General features: G+C 35.4%; 1 protein-coding gene across 3 annotated transcripts in view; it reads left to right on the top strand.

The window, feature by feature from the left end:
• The first annotated feature begins 6465 nt into the window (after nt 1-6465).
• Nucleotides 6466-18508, top strand: part of LOC149551976 (arginine--tRNA ligase, cytoplasmic-like) — an 86275-nt gene continuing 74232 nt past the window's right edge. Inside the window, exons 1-4 of one of the 3 annotated variants that reach the window (XM_089787466.1) lie at nt 6466-6583; nt 9302-9458; nt 14096-14232; nt 14554-14629. In XM_089787466.1, the coding sequence (XP_089643592.1) occupies nt 9405-9458; nt 14096-14232; nt 14554-14629 (267 nt within the window). In that variant the 5' untranslated portion in view covers nt 6466-6583; nt 9302-9404. Of the gene's footprint in view, nt 6731-9138; nt 9459-14095; nt 14233-14553; nt 14630-18508 lie in introns of all 3 variants that reach the window. The other 2 variants (XM_089787463.1, XM_089787465.1) reach the window with 2 other exon arrangements.

The following is an 18508-nucleotide window of genomic DNA, read 5'->3' as shown; positions in this document are numbered from 1 at the left end:
CCAAATGCTTTAGAGAGTTGTTTTACTCTGCTCCCTTGGCCATCCATCAAAAGCCTCCTTGACATTTTGGGCTCTTGGCCCCTGCCATCTCAATTTAAATCGAACCAAATCCCAACATTTCCTTGCATACTTACATTGAACCAACATGTGATCTAATTTTTCCTCATTCTTCTCACACAAAGGGCGTCTTGATGGTCCTATTATGCCTATTTTCCTTAGCCTTTCCGTAGTTAGAATTTGACCATTGTAAGCTAACCATGCAAAGGCTTCTGCCTTAGGTAGTATATCCTTATTCCAGCATAGATCTTTTGAGATAAAAGCTTCACTATTTGTTTCACAAAATATTGTAGCCTAATTTGATTGAGTAATTACCTGATAGAGACCCACACCAAATCGTTTTATCCTTCTTTGTGCTCAAGAGCAATCTTCTTTCCTTTAAGATACTCTCCATTTGTTGCTTCTATTGTTTTGTCAGCTCCTCCCTTGAGACATCTTTCTAGCACCATTCCTCTCCTTCCAAACCCTCCTTTTATGCCACATAATCAGACACAAAATCCCCCCATCTATCTTTAAAGTAGGCTTTTAGCTCATTACAGTTTTCATCATTCCCCAAAACTTTAAGTCCATTCCAAGAGTCCTCACAAAATTTTGCTTGTTTCCCATCCCCTATACGCCAAGAAATATGTTTCATAATAATCTGTCTGCAAGAGAGCATGAAATTCCATATTGCTGACCCTTTCAATGGATCTCGCACTGTAAAAATCCTTTGATCCTCATCTCAATCTAAATATTTTCCTTTTAGAACTCTCACCTAGTAGAGTTGTGGGTTTTCATACATTGCCCATATTAGTTTAGCTCCCAATGCTTTATTCATGAATTGCTAGTTTCTAATCCCCGCTCCTCCCTTATCCTTTGGTCTACAAATCTTCTCCCATGCTAGTAAGGGAATTTTATCTCCTTCATTGGACCCATTTTAAAAGAATTTTCTCATCTTTCGCTCCAAAATGCGAACAACTTTCTTGGGAATATCTAAACACATCATTGTAAATACTAGCATGGCTGAGATTGCTGTTTGGAGCATACGAATTCGACCTATTGAAGACAACCATTTTCCTTTCCATCCTTCCATCTTCTTCTAGCATTTATCAATCAGATTATTTCATAGGTTTGCTTTATTTTTGCCTTCAAAAAATGTATCGCTAAATACTTACTTGGCATCAATCCAATTTTTATATTTATGATCTTGCAGATTCTAACTTTAACACATTGTGGGGTGTTAAAAAAGAAGAACTCTGATTTATTCCAATTAATGAACTGCCCTGATATTCTTCCATAAAGTTCTAGAGCATGCTTCATAGCCTTTGCTTCCTCAACATGTGTTATTCCTTCTAAAAAGGTGTCATCTAGAAATTGCAAATGAGTTTGGGTTTCTACTACCTCTGTTATTTTGATCCCTTTCCACCTCCCTTGTTCCCGTTGTCTATGAATTAACCTTCCCATTACCTCAACCATAATGATAAAGAGAAAAGGGGATAGGGGGTCCCCTTATCTGATGCCTTTTCCTTGTTCAAAGAATCCTTGAGGGCTTCCATTTATCAATACCAAGAAACGAGGGGTAAATATGCAACTTTCCACCCATTGCACCCATTCCTATCCAAACCCAAACCTCCGTAGCGCACTTAGCAAGAAACCTCTGTCAACTTCATCATAGGCATGTTTTATGTCTAATTTAACCATCATATTTTGCATTTTTGAGGCTCGAATTGTGTGGACTGCTTCATGTGCAACAACAACACCTTCAAAGATAGATCTTCCTGGTAAGAATCCACTCCGTTCTTTCGAAATGATTGAGCTTAAAACCAGTTTAAGTCTATTAGCCATGACCTTTGAAATAATCTTATATATTGTGTTACATAAAGATATTGTTCTAAATTCCTCAAAGGTCAATTGTGTGGCTTTTTTTGGCACTAGAGCTATGAAAGCGTCGTTGAAATCTTTAAGAATGAAGCCCCCCTTGTCTTGATTCCTCGATCACTTCCCACAATTCTTTTTGAAAAATAAACCCCAATTTCTAAAAGAACATTGCAGGAAATCCATCTAGGCCTGGTGTTTTATCCCCTCCTAAACCTTTTAAAGCTTCTGTGACTTCACACTCTGAGACTAGGGCCATCAGTGCTTTGTTCTGAGACCCAGTAATCAAAGTTAGGATCACACCCAAGACCTCTTCCACCTCATTCAAGTTCTGTTCTTCTTTTTGTCTCCTTTGAGAGAAGAAATTGACTGCCTCTAAATTGATCCCCTCACTATCTTGGATAAGATCCCCTTCTAGATTTTGAATCTCAAAAATTTTATTTTTGCCCTCCTAGTTTTTACCGAATTATGAAAATAAGGGTATTTCTATCACCCTCTTTTAACCATATTTCCCTTGATTTTTGCCTCCAGAAAGTTTCTTCTTTAGCTAGACACTTATCTAATTCCTTTCTCAGAACTTTCTCTTCCTTACAGTCCTCTTCAAACATGCCATTTTCAATGACTCTAAGGCTTAAAGTTTTTAGTTTCTCCTCTATGTCCTTTTTCTTTTCAAAAATATTTTCAAAGTGCTCTCTATTCCAAATCTTTAACTGATCCTTAAGATATTGAAGTTTTTTGAAAAAAATGAAAGCTTTGTTACCTTTTCTTGCTGGAGTTCTATTCCACCATTTAGTGATCAAATCAACAAAGCCAAGATGTTTTGAGCCACATAGCTTCAAATTTGAAAGGACATCTATCCGATGTTTTTTCATCTTGAATTCTCAGAAAGATGGGGAAATGATCAGATCCTTGAAAAGGGAGAATTTCTGCAGAGCAAGACCAATTTGCTTTCGCCTAATTGCCTACCACAAAAAATCTATCTAGCTTTTCAGCTATATGCACAAAACCTTCTCTTCTATTAGTCCATGTGAATTCACCTTCCTTGAAAAGGATTTCCACTAATCCACTATCATTAACAAAATTACTAAAATCTCATTAGCTCTATGAGCTCCACCCTTTCCCACCTTTTTTGTCTTCCGAGTTCAAAATAGCATTAAAGTCCCCTCCTAGAATTGCCACCTCATTATCTAAACCTTGCAATTTATCAATTATTGTCTGCCATAAGGTCCTCTTCTGAGCATTATTATTTGGATCATATATATTTATCACAGAAAAGGAACAGTGTAACTGTTTAACAATAACTTTAATCCATTGCCAATTTGTGTCAAGATGGGTAACTGTTACCTCTAGAAGATCTAATCTCCATAAAATAACCATACCCCCCGAAGCACCCTGAGCCCCTATCAACAAGCATTCTCATCTTCTAAATTTACTTTGAAACCTACAAAATCCTCTTCCTTAATCTTTGTTTCTTGTAAAAACACCAAATCGGGTTTCAATTGATTAAGACATCTTTTGATCAATCAAATCTTGTCAAGGGCATTGCAGCCCCCGACATTCCATGATAGTGTTTTCATGGCTCCTGGGAAAAGGCTAAACCCTTTCCCAATCTTAAATTTTTTGATTTACTAGCTGCATTGCCTGCCAATTCCAGTTTTAACTTGATAGATTTGGGAACTCTTTTCTTTTTGCTCCCTACATTTGGTTTCTGCTTTTTAGAGCTTGTTTTCTCTAGAGATCTTTCATCCAAAATACCTGGGTATTCCAGTAAACCTAAATCATTTAGGTTTTCCTCCCCTTCTAGCTCCTCCTGGGTTGATTCACTTGCATCTTTTGTGCTACTACTGTCCATTGTTTCCCCAAAGGAGTCACAAAGGTTTTGGCTTGGGGAGACCTCTATATCCTTATAGACTTTGTTTTCCTCTCCTTGCACTAGTCTCTTCCCTTTGATCTTGCATCATCAAGGGTGTCCCCATTATTGTTCCTAAAGTTCCTTTGGAATATGCATCTGTGTTTAAAGGCGAACTCTTATCTATTAGATTGCCAAACACCATGATTTTAGGGGGGGTTTCAATGACCTTTTCTGGCATATATGTTTTCTCCTCCATGCATTCTTTGCAGATCACCTCCCTTTTTTCCTTGCCATTGTTCTATAGGAGTTTCTTTAACCACTTGGGTTGAGACCTCATTGTCCTCTTGATTTCTCACCTCTGTTACCAAAACAACATTCTCCATAGCTACTGTCCTTATATTTCTTAAGCTTTCCTATTGTTTGTTGAGTTATTTAAAGTGGTTTTGTTTATTTAAGCTTTTCTCCATCTCTCTCTGGCATTCCCTCATTTTCAGCTCATCCAAAAGTTTGTCAGCTTCTAGTCCCTTCCCCCTTTGACATTCTACCATTCTGGATAACCTCTACCAGGATTGGGTTTTCCTCCCCTTCCCATACTTCTATAGGTTGTTTCCAAACTCCAAATTATCTGTGCATAAAGTGATATAGTCCGGGACAGGGTTTCCTTCCTTAAAATTAATTAGAACTCTTGGGTGTGAGGATGAGTCTTTTAAGTTTAGAACTTCCTTTGCTTTGATAAAAGATCTTATCACATTCCCAATCTGTGCTAAAACCTCCTCCCCCCAATATTCCGCTGGTAAATTATAGAGATTTATCCATATAGGATAAACCTGCATCTTTTCTTTACTTGGATCAAAATTTGGCTCCCAATCCTTTAGATAGATTCCTTGACCTTCTAAAAGGTAAGGGCCATTGTTTAAGATGTCATTTTTATCTTCTTTGCTAGGAGCAATCCCCATATAAAAACCATTTTTTAGGGTTTTTAGTCTACATTCCTTACCTCATATCGCCTTACACCCCATTCTTATCGTTACTACAGAAGGCCATGGACCTAGCCATTTGAGAAAGAAAGCTTTCTCTTGTAACTCTCCTATAGTTTCTTGCCATTTTACATTATCAATTTGAATGGAAGACATTACCTCATAGGTGATGTGATCAACTAGTTTTTGGGGAGGAACACTGATTGTCTCTACCATAGTTGCCTTGGCCTATTGATGTTGCTTAAGTCTATAGAACTTGTGAGTGATTCTTGTAAAGTCAAATCTATCAGACTTTGTGTAGATTGACTTTTTCCTTCATGCATGTTTTCCCCATTTCCTCTCATTCCCCCATTTTTGTTCGTAAATGCTTTGTGGTGGAATGAAATGATCACAATTCTGCTGATAGGGCTGAGCTCTCTGGTTTCTTGTTTGTTCATATCTCTTCAAAGACCATTGATTTCTGATCTGCTGCTCATAAGACCGTCCTTCATGCTATCTAAAGTCCAAGCGTGCATATGCTTGCCATCCATATTTTCTTGCCCCAGTTGCAAGTAACTGTTGCTGTCCTCGCCCTCGCCCAAATCACTCCCGCTCCTGCTCCATTCACTTTATTAAAAACTTTTAAATTACCATAAACAATTTTTTAACAATTTTATTTATTTGATTTAAAATTAAACATAATTTATATTTATATTTTATTTTTTATTTTATGGTAGATTTTATATTTATTATTAATTTTTAAAATAAATGAAAAGAAAAAATAATAGGTTTAAACAATTGATTTTAAAGTTTATATTTATTGAAAAATCTTTAAATAATATTTAGAAGTTTATTGAACTTTAATAATATTAAATTTAATTTTGTTAATTTTTTTATTTCAATTTTTTCAAAAGCTTTCATCAATATTTTGAAATAATTTCAATAATATTATATATTTAAAACATGCTATTTTAATACAAACTTTACCATTTATACTATCAAGTAATGATACAAGTATTAAATAATCAAAATTTAAAACTATTTTTATATTTACTAATAATGTATCATTTTATTTTTTAATTTATAAATTGGTGACTATTAAGTAGCAACTAAAACTTCAGCTTTAACAATTTTAATATATATCTCTTATAATAATTTGCTTCAAGTATGCTTTTAGTTTACACGACATCATTAGATAGACGATCAATATCTTTAATTTTTATAACAAGTAATTACCTCTATCATAACATAACATAACAAGCCACAAAGTGATTTGAATAGCTATTTTAATTCTCTCTCCAACATATATTTCAATTCATTTTAACACTCCATATTTCCTTTGGCTCCTCATTTTCCTTTTTCCATTGGGAGGAACTTTGATGCATTGTGTCTCTTGTGTCAATTACTGTGTATCCATTTCTTTTATTATGTGCTTTCTCTTTGAATCTCAAGAATTATTTAATTCATTTAAATTTAGTAAGTATCATACCTTTATTATTACTCTAATCCCTAAGCTATTATAATTATTGCTTAGTTGATTGCATCAATCAGCCTATAGATAGCTATGTAAAATGCATTTAATGAAACAAAAACAAAAACAAATGATGTTAATGGGTGGTTACTTTTTGCAAAGGATAAGGGCTTATGGACGAAAGGCCTAGGAATTAGGGTTTTAATTGTTTAGTGCGGGGAGCATGGAATAAGAATAACGTGTAAAAGAGAGTGGGCGACTACCTTTCCGAATTTAATACTTAAAATTCTACTTCATTTCTTCCTCCCATGGGAAGTCGATTTATGCTGCTGCAATCGCCCAGAACTTCTACATCATCATATTGCCTTGCGAAATCTCCCCCACTATCATTTGGTAAGCTCATTGATCCAGAATTGTTGAGATTTTATCATTTTTGCACTGAAACGCAAACATTTTTCATATTTTCAATTTGCAGTTCTGTTAATTCTTGAAATTTGCAGTCATATTCTCAGCGCACTCTTCCATGGTGATTGTCTCTTTGTAAGTAAACTGCAGTAATATCTTAGCGCACTCTTCAATGGTGCTTTTCTCCATTGCATCAAGCAGCTTCAGCTTGCCATACTGCGTGGCTTTGATGGAATAGACTTCATTTTCCTCAAACTCAGCACCTCCGATTCTAGTATCTGGAGTGCTTTTACTCAGAATAACTTTGTTCCCATCAATAACAAATTGCCGTATTTGATGGCTCAATACACCCGCAGCAATTTACAATCATATGCCGCTGCAACTCTTTGTATATGTATTTCAACGGAGATAACTTCTGTGTTCAGTCCAGTTGGTCCAAATTTGACGCTTGTGTCTGGGTGCAACACTTCAGCCTCAACACGTTCCACAGGCATTGTTCCAATGCCTTCAAATGCCTTGCAGGGCACAGACAAATTTTGCCTGATAACTTTCCTTAGGGCACAACTGTCCGTTCTCCAATTTGTCATCCACAAGCAGGGAATCACTTGAAACCGCAGCAACCTTTTCTTTAGCCACGATATTTGTAAAGGGCGATTTTTCAGTATTGGGCAGCCAAATAAGCTCCACAGAGCTCGATTTATGGTCTTCTTTCGTGTTTTCTCTATCATCTTTTGTATGCTCGGCAACGAACTCCATGGCCATCTCTGCGTCCTCAGCCTCTTCCATGGCTGTCGCCATGGGCTCTGCCTTCACCTCTGTTTCTACGGTAGTGACAGATTCTTGGGCCCTGGCTGCCTGGTTTAGCTTCTCTGCGGCCTTCTTTGGAGCCGATGAATCTGTGGCCTTCTTTGACAAGGGATTGCAGTTAGACTGACTCACAACCTCTACGCCACTATCAAAACCCTCTTGATCATTTCCATACCGCCCCCAAAACTGTGGGTCATTAGAATACTGCCACGAGTAAGAAATTTCGGCGGTATGAGTGGGAGCATTTCCTTGTTCACCATCCACTTTATCAATCACAGAGGGCGTCCTTCACTGCCCTTCAACAGCGGGCTTTAATTTATTCCAAACAGATAAATCTTCAGCAGGCTGCAAAACCTTGGCATTAGCATTGCCAAATCTCTCAAACATTAATGGCTTTTCCTCTGCAGTCAAGCTATCTGCAGCATCTCCTACTCCTCCATCGTCTGCACTTCTGCTAGACTCATAGCAAATAATAGTAATAGTCTCTGCAAATGACACCTTCTTTTGTTTCCAATTATCTACTATCTGAGGTGCAATATCCTTAAACCAGTGCTCATCAGAAGCCCCCTCAATCCCTCTACCGCTATCACTACTAGATTCTAACATGCCTATGAATTCCTCTATAACAGAATTAACTTCACTGCCTAATTCATAAAATAAATTCATCCGAGCAAAAAGTTCATCATCACTTTCTTGACAACCATAGGACATAGACATGAGAGCTCGAGCCCAATCAGGCAATTTTGATTCATCCATTTTCTTGAATTTTTTTTCTTTCACAATTTTCAACACTGAGATTCATTTCCCAGCTCTGATACCAATTGTTGATTAAGGAAAACAAAATAAAATAAAACCAGAGTTAACAAAGCACAAACACAAAGATACAAAAGACAATGAATTTTATAGTGGTTTACCTGTAAACAGGCTACCTCCACTCTCAACCTGGGATTTTCAGTTTTATGAATTTCTCAGAGTGCAATACAGCTGTTCATGGTCTATTTAACCAAATCTGGAATTAGTCTCCAGAAACGGAATGTGGAAGATGAAAAGGTTTTCAGCCCTAATATTTGCTTCAATGTAGTTGAACATATTTTGACTCAATCTAAAAATATTTTTATCCAAATCTTAAAGTTGAGCATTTGACTCTTTGATTTACTCTAATTCATCAACCAGTTTAAAATGGTCTTACTTTTACTGTCAAGGAAGCAAGATCGCTGCATCCCACTATGGAAAAATCTAATTTGTGCAGAATTTTTGATAAATACAAATAACTTGAATTAGTTTATATCTGAAATTAAGATATATACACCCAAACAGGGAAAATTCAGAGTTGCGCAGCATTTTTACAAATGTAAATAATTCTCAAATATATTAGTATTTCAAAATAAGAGATATACATGCTACAGTTGATATTTTAGAAAAAAACATCACATGCAGTACTCATATTTAAGTGTTTTTTTGCAATTCAAAAACATGAAAAGTACAGGTTATGTTTTTATGAAACTTTACTAAATGCTGAAAGGCTATTTAAATCCTTGTTGCCTATCTATAATTGAATGTTATAGGAGTCAGCAAACTCTCTTTGTATTCCATGTTTGTTATGTGCATTACCTAGAGTTTCCACAAGGTTTTGGTAAGATTTTTCACATGATGTTGACAATTTTGCTCTGGGGTTATAGGCATTGAAATTAGGCTGGGAAGTGATTCTCCTTGTATGCCTTTTTCATTTTTTGCAGTTTGTGGGTCATACATTTCTGGGAGGCCAGTGTTTGGACTCTATTCTTCATTGAGACAGGAAATTCCATGCAAAGGAGTAGCGGGTTTAGCCTCATTTCTGCCTCCAAAATACTCTATATTTGTGGATTCTGATTCTGTGGTTTCTGTTTTTTCTAACTTCAGCTTGCATTTCCAAGACTTGCATTGGAATCCTATCTGGAGGAGGACTGGTTGGAAGGGATCAAGAAGAGCAATTTTATCAAAGGCTATAACAACATCGGGTACTATGTCGGAGGAAATGGCATCTACAGATTCTGACCAAGGAGGAAACATTAATAATGTAAGTTTACAGTCAATATATTTCAAACTCTATAAGCATTTTTGGATTGTTGATAAACATATTGATGAATCTTTAGAATGAAATATCAATAATGTTTTCATCAAGATTTTTGTTATCTGTCATTAGCTATGTTTCGTTTACTGTGTAGTGCACTCTAGACATGTTAAATGGAACAAAGTGTTCCGAACATTACAAAAATATGATATTCATCAAGAGATAATGATTATCCAACCAATTCTGATGAAAACTGGCATCGAAATTTTAACAACCCTTAAAATGAGATCCAATTTTTTTTTTTTTAACAATTTCAATAAATTGTTGGAGACTTGTGAAGAATTACTTGTTCATTGAACTAACGTAAATGTTTGTTTGATTTAGGCTTAATTCTGTTTTCAAATTCTTTGTGTACAGTCATATTTACTTCCCTTATGAGCTGCATGATAAAATCAGACAACATAAACTTTTTTTGAATCAAAATAAGCTTTTAGAGCAACAGACATAAACTTTACTTAGATTTGATTAATTTGATTCTCACATTAATTAGCAAATTTCCTTTATCTCTATTAGATTGTAATGTAGCCTATGACAATTCAAATTAACTTAATTCAATTGTTTAACTTCTGAAAAGAGCACTTATAAAATAATTTTAACAGCTGCATTTGAACTATCCATTTACCAATTGTTTGTACTAAACTATGATTAATATATTCATATAAAACATATGAGGAGCCGATAGTTCACAACTAGGGAATATTGCTTTCCTTGTCTTATGTTTGAACAATAATTAATTGATCAGATTTGTATTTCTCCATTATAAGTACATTATTACAAGTTACATGTATAGACAACAACGATATAAATAGGACAATGTCAAATTCCTGTCCTTACAAATAGATAATAATGATGCCACATCAATATGTCCTACTTGAATGCTGTGCATCCATTCTCTGTATCTGCTAGTTGGAAGGAGATTGGTGGAAGACTGGCCTCAACCATTGGTGGCCTTTACCACATCTCAACCATAAGGCAGTCCTGAATAGAATCATAAGCTCCTATTTCGTTTAACCTCAAACTATGTTTCACACCTAGACATATATGCCAAATCTTGGCCATGGTGGTTAAAACTATTCATCAATAAAGTCGGAAGTCGCTTTGATATAGATCCTCCAGACCGAGCCCCTAATTAAGTAGGTGATTGACAGTAAGATTCTTATTTCTTGTACTAGAGGATATATAATAAAAGTAACTTCAAAATTGGATTCTTTATGATTGCCTTTGAACTTTTACCACTGGAGTCCTTTGTTTTTCGTCATGATGCTAACAATGATTAAAGAAACTCCTTCCACATCAATATCATGCCACAAGATTTGAATTGCTGGGTGCGGTACCATGATCATTTAGTAGCTCATTAAGATAGAGGCTAAACCCTCAATCATCTTTGCTTCATGATTTTGGAAGAGACCATTTGCCTTTGCAGGGATTGGTTTGCCTGCACTGGTCCATTAGCGTTAATTTGAAATAAAATAGTTTTGTTTATGTTTATTAAAACCCAATAGGATTGATGGGTTGAGAAAAGGAAAAGATTTAGAAAAACGAATCCAAGTTTTTTGCATCTAAATCAACATTTGCTTCTAGCTTATCATAAATTTTTACACTATTCCTATTCATTTCAATTCTTGATTTTGGAAGACATCCTTATTATTTACATGGAAAACTTTTTAAACTTTCTAAAACATTCATTCATCATCCTTAGTGAGTTCTCCTGCCTGGTTGCTCATACATATGACAATGCAACATCACATGCCTTATTTGTTGTATGCACCACAAGACTGAGAGTGGGCGGGGGGGTGGCAGGGGTGTTGAATTAGTCTTAAGCAAATCCTTAGCCTTTTTCAATCACTGACCTTTATCAATTATCTTTGACCAAGTAACCATCAGTGAAAGACAAAGCAATGAACACCAAACACATGAACACCATATTTCTGCATGGAAAACCCAATGTGGAGAATCACACTTGCTAAATGAATAACTAAATACAATGTATTAGGCAAAAGGCTAAGGTGCACAACCTTTGGGAAAGATACAATGGACTTGCAGGTTGAGATAAATCCCAAGACAAGATACAGAGGGACTTGAAAACTGAAGCTCACTACTCCGGGACAAGATATAGATCTGCACAAATTGCCAAAAGGACTCGCTATCCTCCAGCAGGCATAGAGAAATGATGAATTGAAATGACTAGGATCTCCCGATCGTGAAACTGCCCTTGAATCACTGAGTCAAGTGACCAATATCATGGCAAATGCAACACATACATCTGCTGCCTCAAAACTCAGACATACTGAAAATTTGATCATTGATGTGCATTACAAACTGATAAACACTTCTTTTTCATCACATACACCTCCACATCATTCACAATCTAGGTTACCAAATTCGCTCTGCAAACCCCAGAGTCGCAATTCAGTTTGCACTGAAGTCGGATGCAGTTCGTATTCCCAGGAAATTTATTTTTAAGTGATGAATTCACTTAAATTTACTATGTGAAACCCTGGACGAATTTCAGAAGAATGTGAGCTACTTTTCTTTCTAACACACAAGCCTAGAATAAATTCCACCGAATTTGGGTCCACGTCAGCTTTTTGTTGTCTTTTAATATTGTTTTTTTTTTTTTTGTCTTTTTAGGTCTATTCGACCTTTCAGACCTAAAACAGCTTGTCTATAAAGTTTTTTTCCCATGGCACTCTATAATAGAGACAGTGGAATGCAGCCTATAACAGAAACAATGACAACAAAACTATTAGTTGTTCGTCGGGCTCAAAATAGTTATCGGGCTCTTTAAAATGGCTTGAGTCCTGTCTGGATGTATGCTTTGAGAAGTCTTTTGTGTTTTCTGAGTAAGCTTCTTGCTTTCCTGTCAGCCCAATAAAGTTTGTATTCATTATACAGAGAAGGGAATTAATTTTTTGTCTCCAAGCTTTGTGTTTCGACAGAAGTTGAGTAATTAAACTGTCTCCAGATCTTCAAAATGTTTCTAGGAAATAGACAAACTCATTCTAATGAGACATTTGGTGAATGAGCAGTTAAAAAAAGTCCGGAGATGCCACGTAAAAAGTGGCTCATACTGTTTATTATGATTACCGTTTGTTTATTAAGGATTAATTGCACTTTTGATTTGAAAAAGTTGAAACTAACTTGAACTATCACCTGACATATATATATATATATATATATATAATTCTTTTACGGACAAAAACCCAAAACGAAACTGAACCTAGCCCAAAACATTTTGAGCGAATGTTGAACCCGCATCTGAACTGGCAATTTAGTTCACAATCAATCCACACACCAAATCAAATATTTGCTCATCTTTATATTAACTTATTCATTGAGGCTCATCTAGGTTGGCCACACATTGAATAAACATAATATACCCAAAGTCGTCCAGCATAGGAAATAAGGGAATTCAAATACATTAAAACACGTATTCTCAAGTGGATTCCAGTGAACCACACACAACAACACATCCTCCAAAGTCGGCATCTTCACACACCATGGTAGGACCCATAACCACCTCTTAAGTTGATCGCCAAATCTAGACTAAAGAAATGTAATCTAATCGAGATAACCAAGCCAGCTAGGGACCAACACAGACAACAGTGCCGGCACCAAACAATAGAACAAAATAACTTCTCTTGTGGATCAAACTAACACTTGAGTTCTGAATTGAAACACCACAGGAACCTTTGGAACATGTCCTCCAAGCCGCAACACTTGAAACAACATAGTGGAGCAGTGGAGAGCATTCTCCCATAAAGACTTCAAATACTCTTTGTTTCATATTCAAGCTTCCTGTACCATCACCCTTTAGAAATTCCAGAAATTTACTCAATATCACTATTAGACATCATAACAATATTTAAACACTTATTTATGGACTTCTATCAGTTACCATTCATCAGGTAGCAAACCACTCAATCAGGTTGACATTAATGACAACGCTGAACTCATATTGCTAACATTCTCTCCTCAACCTTTGCAAACATGGATGTTCTTTGCAGTTTATATTTTCCATCTGCTTGTTTCAACTGCAATATGGTGAGAACTTGGTCTAAATTGATTGATTACAAGCCTTTTGCTTTGATATTTTATTTTCAAAGGCTTTTTATTCTTAATTTCTTTGTAAAATAGCAGGCCTATTTGTTTCAACCTTGATAATTAATCTAGATATAATATGATGGTTAATGAATAAATGAATTGCACCATCGAGGCATAATTGTACTGTTAATTAATCAACTTTTTAATTTTTTATCCTCATAACTACAATTGAAGGAAGTGTGGTTGAATGAAGTGAGTGGATAACAAAAACACCATATCATAAAATTGATGCCATTTATTAGTGAAATATTTGTAACATCCAATTATATGTACATCTATTTAGAAGGCTTATAAACTAGCATAGATATGCTAAATACATCTATATAGATATCAGTGACTAGACTTCATTAAGTTCTATCTTAGAAGCATTAACAAAATGTTATTAGAAGATTACCACAATTTTATGTGGTGATTGTTAGCATACTTTTAGATTTCAAATAAGGTTTTATTTGCTTGAATTATCTGTTGTCTTTGTACAGGTTGTTATCGGAAATGGAAGTGTCAGGCAACAGTTATCAGGACTGGTGAAGGAAGCTCTAAAGGCAACAGTGCCTAATGACTCAAGTTTGGAGCCAATAATTACCATTTGTGGAGCAAAGTTTGGTGACTACCAGTGGTATGATTAAATTCTGTTTACTTATTGCAAATGAACAATTGGTAATATTGTTTTCCTTAAGAATATTTGGAAACCCCTGAAAAACTTTATATCTTGTAGTCTCTGGTGGTCCTGAACATGGCATGGGAAGTGGAAAAGATAAAATTTCCTTGTTTTTTTTCTACATTACTGTATCCACTAAAAAAAAGAAAATTCTGGCCATCTTTTAGTTATGACCTTTCTATTGCTGTTTATGGTCCATTCTTCCTGGTCTTCATTATTCTATATGAGGATGATAATGCTTTGTGATAGCCATTGAGATTTCTAAAATTTACCATGCAGCAATAATGCAATGGGAATATGGTCCAAGATTAAAGGACAAACAACTGAATTTAAGAATCCAAACTCTGTTGGGCAGGTACGTTTCAGTTTACTAACCACCAAAATCTTTGAATCTTTTTAAAGCATTTCATGTTTTTTTGAATAATAAATCGTGGATACTTTATTTTGTTTGAAAACATTGTTTTATGTTCTAGTAATTGTTTTGTCTAGAAGCATATGAACCAAGGTTGCATGGTTATGCATACCCAGACCCCTGAAACGTGTATCGGGTACTGGTACAAGTATCCCGTACAGGGTACTTGCTTGGGTACATACCCTGCAGCCAGAAATGCCATGTCAGCTCACAATTTTTTCCTCCCTTGCAAAACGTTAATAAAACTGCCAAGTAGATTAAGATGTCTGATTTTTTTGTTTCAGTTTTTCATTTGCATATCAGCTTAATTCAATATGTTATCAGTGTGAAACTTTGATACAATATTGATTAACAGTAAACTACCAATTTTTTTCTGATTTTTCCATTCAAGTTGGAACTAGATAATTATCTTTTGCAGTATGTCATCATATGATTTGTGATCTTCTTGATCATATTTAAAATTTGCCCTCTTTGGTATGCATCTAAAATTAAAGTTTAAACATTCAACATGTATATTACGAGTCATGAGTCATGAGTCATATTTTCAGATTTCTTGTTTTGAAAGCTCAATGTAATGACTCATGACTGATATTTTCAGATTTTCTATAAAATAAAAATATCAAAATTATATTAAAAAAATTAGGCCTACCCACGTACCCCAGCCCCTTGTTTTGAAAAATAGTTCTACCCGTACCCAAAGTACCCCCATACCCCTGCAACTGTGATATGAACATATGTGCTGAATTGGATATACGTGCTTAACATTTATGCTACATTAGTATGTGGCCAACTTGCCAAGAACTATATATGTTTTATTGTAATAATATTCATTATATATATATATTGTTGATATGAGATTGTTTTGAAGTGAAGAATCTGTAATGGAACAATCATTATTTTGTCACTGATGTCAAACTACTACTTGTTGGTAAGACAACTACTTAGTTGATGTGAGTACTATCATTTATTTGATTGATGGAGAGGATTTGATCAAATAAGATAACAAGAGCACCTAGAGGAAAGCTTGAGTTATGGTATGTAAAAGGAGTACAAAGATAAGTTAAAAAAATGATGACATAGTGTATTGTTTATCTACTTAAGGCTTCAAATGATGGATACATTGATTAAGTCTAAAAGAACAAGTAAGAAGAATTGAGTCTGCTAAGCTTGACTGAGTGGACAGTAGGTGTTGAGCAAAGTTAGTGCAAGCTGAGCAGAAAATCAGTTGGAGCTGAGCAAAGTGAAGATTTAGCGTGTGCCGAGTGAACTTAGTGTAAGCAAAGTAGAGTTTAGTTGATGCCAAGCACTAGTAAACTTTAGTGTTTGCTGAGTTAACTAGTGGAAGACGAGTGGAATAACAGTATGGAAGCCAAGTGACAACATATTGATGCCGAGTGCCAGTATTCATGTTAAATCATAGATTTGATGAATCTGAGTCAATTGTATTGTTTTCTTGAATTATGTGAAGCGTGTGGAAGATGACTATGATGAGCTGGTGGCATAGAATTCAAGGTAAACCGTTTTGTGGCGAATTCAAAGAGGATTGAGGAAGAAGTTTTTAGAGGAACCAAATGGAAAAGTGGGTAGATTCATTGTATCCTACCTAATCCTACTTAACCCTAAAATGAACGATTGATGTTAAACGACAAAAGATCTTAAATCTCTATTTATAGAGAGAGCTGGTCAGAAGCAAAGGTTGTCATGTGCGAAAATCTAAGAAAGACAAGGAGTCGAGGGTATTTGCTTCATTCAGTGGCCGAACATAAGTGATTGCAATTGGCATGCAAAGCAAGAAGGCGTAAGAGTATGAATGCTTGAAGGGTGAAGACTTAAGAGTATGAATGACATCAAGGATTGTGATTCTGCAAAAAAGATATGGGATACTCTGTGCACCATTTATGGAGGAGACACAAATGTCTTAAGAGACAAGTCTGAAAGTCTTAGAGGTAAGTTCGATGATATGAGGATGCAAGAAGGTGAGAATATTGCTCAATATTGCTCTAGAATATAAGAGGAGCTAATGGTATTATTGATGATGATACTGTATTGAGTAAAGTACTAAGAACATTGCTGCCCATCTATGCTATTAGAGTTTCTGCCATACAAGAACTGAGATGTATACCAGATTCAAATTTGCTTCTGGAAGGTTTGGTAAGTAGACTCATTGCCTTTGAGCTTTCTCTCTAATTTTGATAATTTTAAACCTGATAATGTTGAATCTGCTTTCAAAGCTAAGCCGTTATTGAAGGAACCTAAAGAGAATAAGAAAAAGGTCAAATATGTTTCTAGTGTCAGTGACAGATGAGGAGGATGTAGAACAACTTGAAGCACTACTAGCAAAGAGATTTCGCAGAGGCAAAGGAAAATTTAAAGTTAAGTCACCTATCATGTGTTTCAATTGCAACAAAGTTGGTCATATTGTTGTTAGATGTCTAGAGAAGAAGAACAATAGAAGTGGAGACAAATACAAAAGTAAAAGAGACGAGGACAACAAAGATTCCAAATACAAAGGCCAAAAGTTTTGCTACATTGCAGAAGAGGAAACCAAAGATGGATCTGATGAGCATGACGATGAAGTGGTGTATGTTACAATGAAGGATGATTTTGATGAGGATGAGGCAACTGCACTGGTATCTTATGTGAACAAGAGTGACAGATGGATCATTGAGAGTGGGTGTTCACATCACATGACTGGAGATAAAAGTAAGTTCATTACACTGAATTATTATGATGGAAATAGTGTAAGGTTTGGTAATGATGCACCCTGTCTAATAAAAGGAAAAGGTTCTATCAAACTCACAGAAAAGATTATGTGTGACAATGGTTACTATGTTGAAGGACTTAACTATAATTTGTTGAGTGTGTCAGAACTGAATAGTTGAGGTTGCAAGGTTGAGTTTGAGAACAAGATAGCTAAGATCTATGATATTGATGGGAAACTAATTGGAAAAGGTGATCAAACTAGAGGTAATCTATTTTCGCTTGATATGAATGATGCTACTTGTCTTGTTGTAGAATTTGATGATGTGTGGTTATGGCACAAGAGGTTATGTCATGTTAATTTTGATAACTTGGTTAGTATCAGTAAAATGAGGAGAGTCAGAGGTTTGCAAGATGACAAAATTTAGGTTTTAAGAGTGAGACTCACCCCTCTAAAGGAATTTTGGAGATTGTTCATACTGACTTGTGTGGACGAATCAATGTGCAAAGTTACAAGGGTGACAAGTACATTATGCTATTTGTTAATGATTATTCTAGGATGATAACAGTTATGTTTCTGAAACAAAAGTCTAATGCTTTTCAAACGCTTAAGTGGTATTTAGCAAGAGTTGAGAAGGAAATAGGTAAAAGCCTGAAATGTTTGAGATCTGACGGAGGAGAATTTACATCAAATGAGTTTGAGATGTTGTGTAATGATAGAGGAATCAAATGACAGACATCTGCACCTAGGACCCCTCCAGAAAATGGAATTGTTGAAATGACGAACAAATTGGTAATGGACTGAGCTACGACACTCATGATGGAGAAGAATGTTGCTTTGAAATACTGGAGAGAGGTTTTAAGTACAACTATCTATACCTTGAATCATGTGCAAGTCAAGAAAGGTACTCATTCAACACCTTTTGAATTACGGTAAGGATACTCACCCAATGTAAAATATTTTAAGGTATTTGGAAGCAAGTGCTACATGCTTAAGGATTTAAGGAATGGAAAATTAGATGCTAAAAGTGAAGAAGGTATATTCCTTGGTTATTCCACAAGAAGTAAAGTTTGTAAGTGTTTAAATACTAACACTAACAAAATTGTGGAAAGTGCAAATGT

Source organism: Cupressus sempervirens, chromosome 6, assembly GCF_028749045.1.
Source record: "Cupressus sempervirens isolate cs-2001-9-10 chromosome 6, ASM2874904v1, whole genome shotgun sequence".
NCBI classification, from domain to species: Eukaryota; Viridiplantae; Streptophyta; class Pinopsida; order Cupressales; family Cupressaceae; genus Cupressus; species Cupressus sempervirens.
Note: the sequence above shows the minus strand (reverse complement) of the source record. Positions and strands in the feature narration are given on the sequence as shown.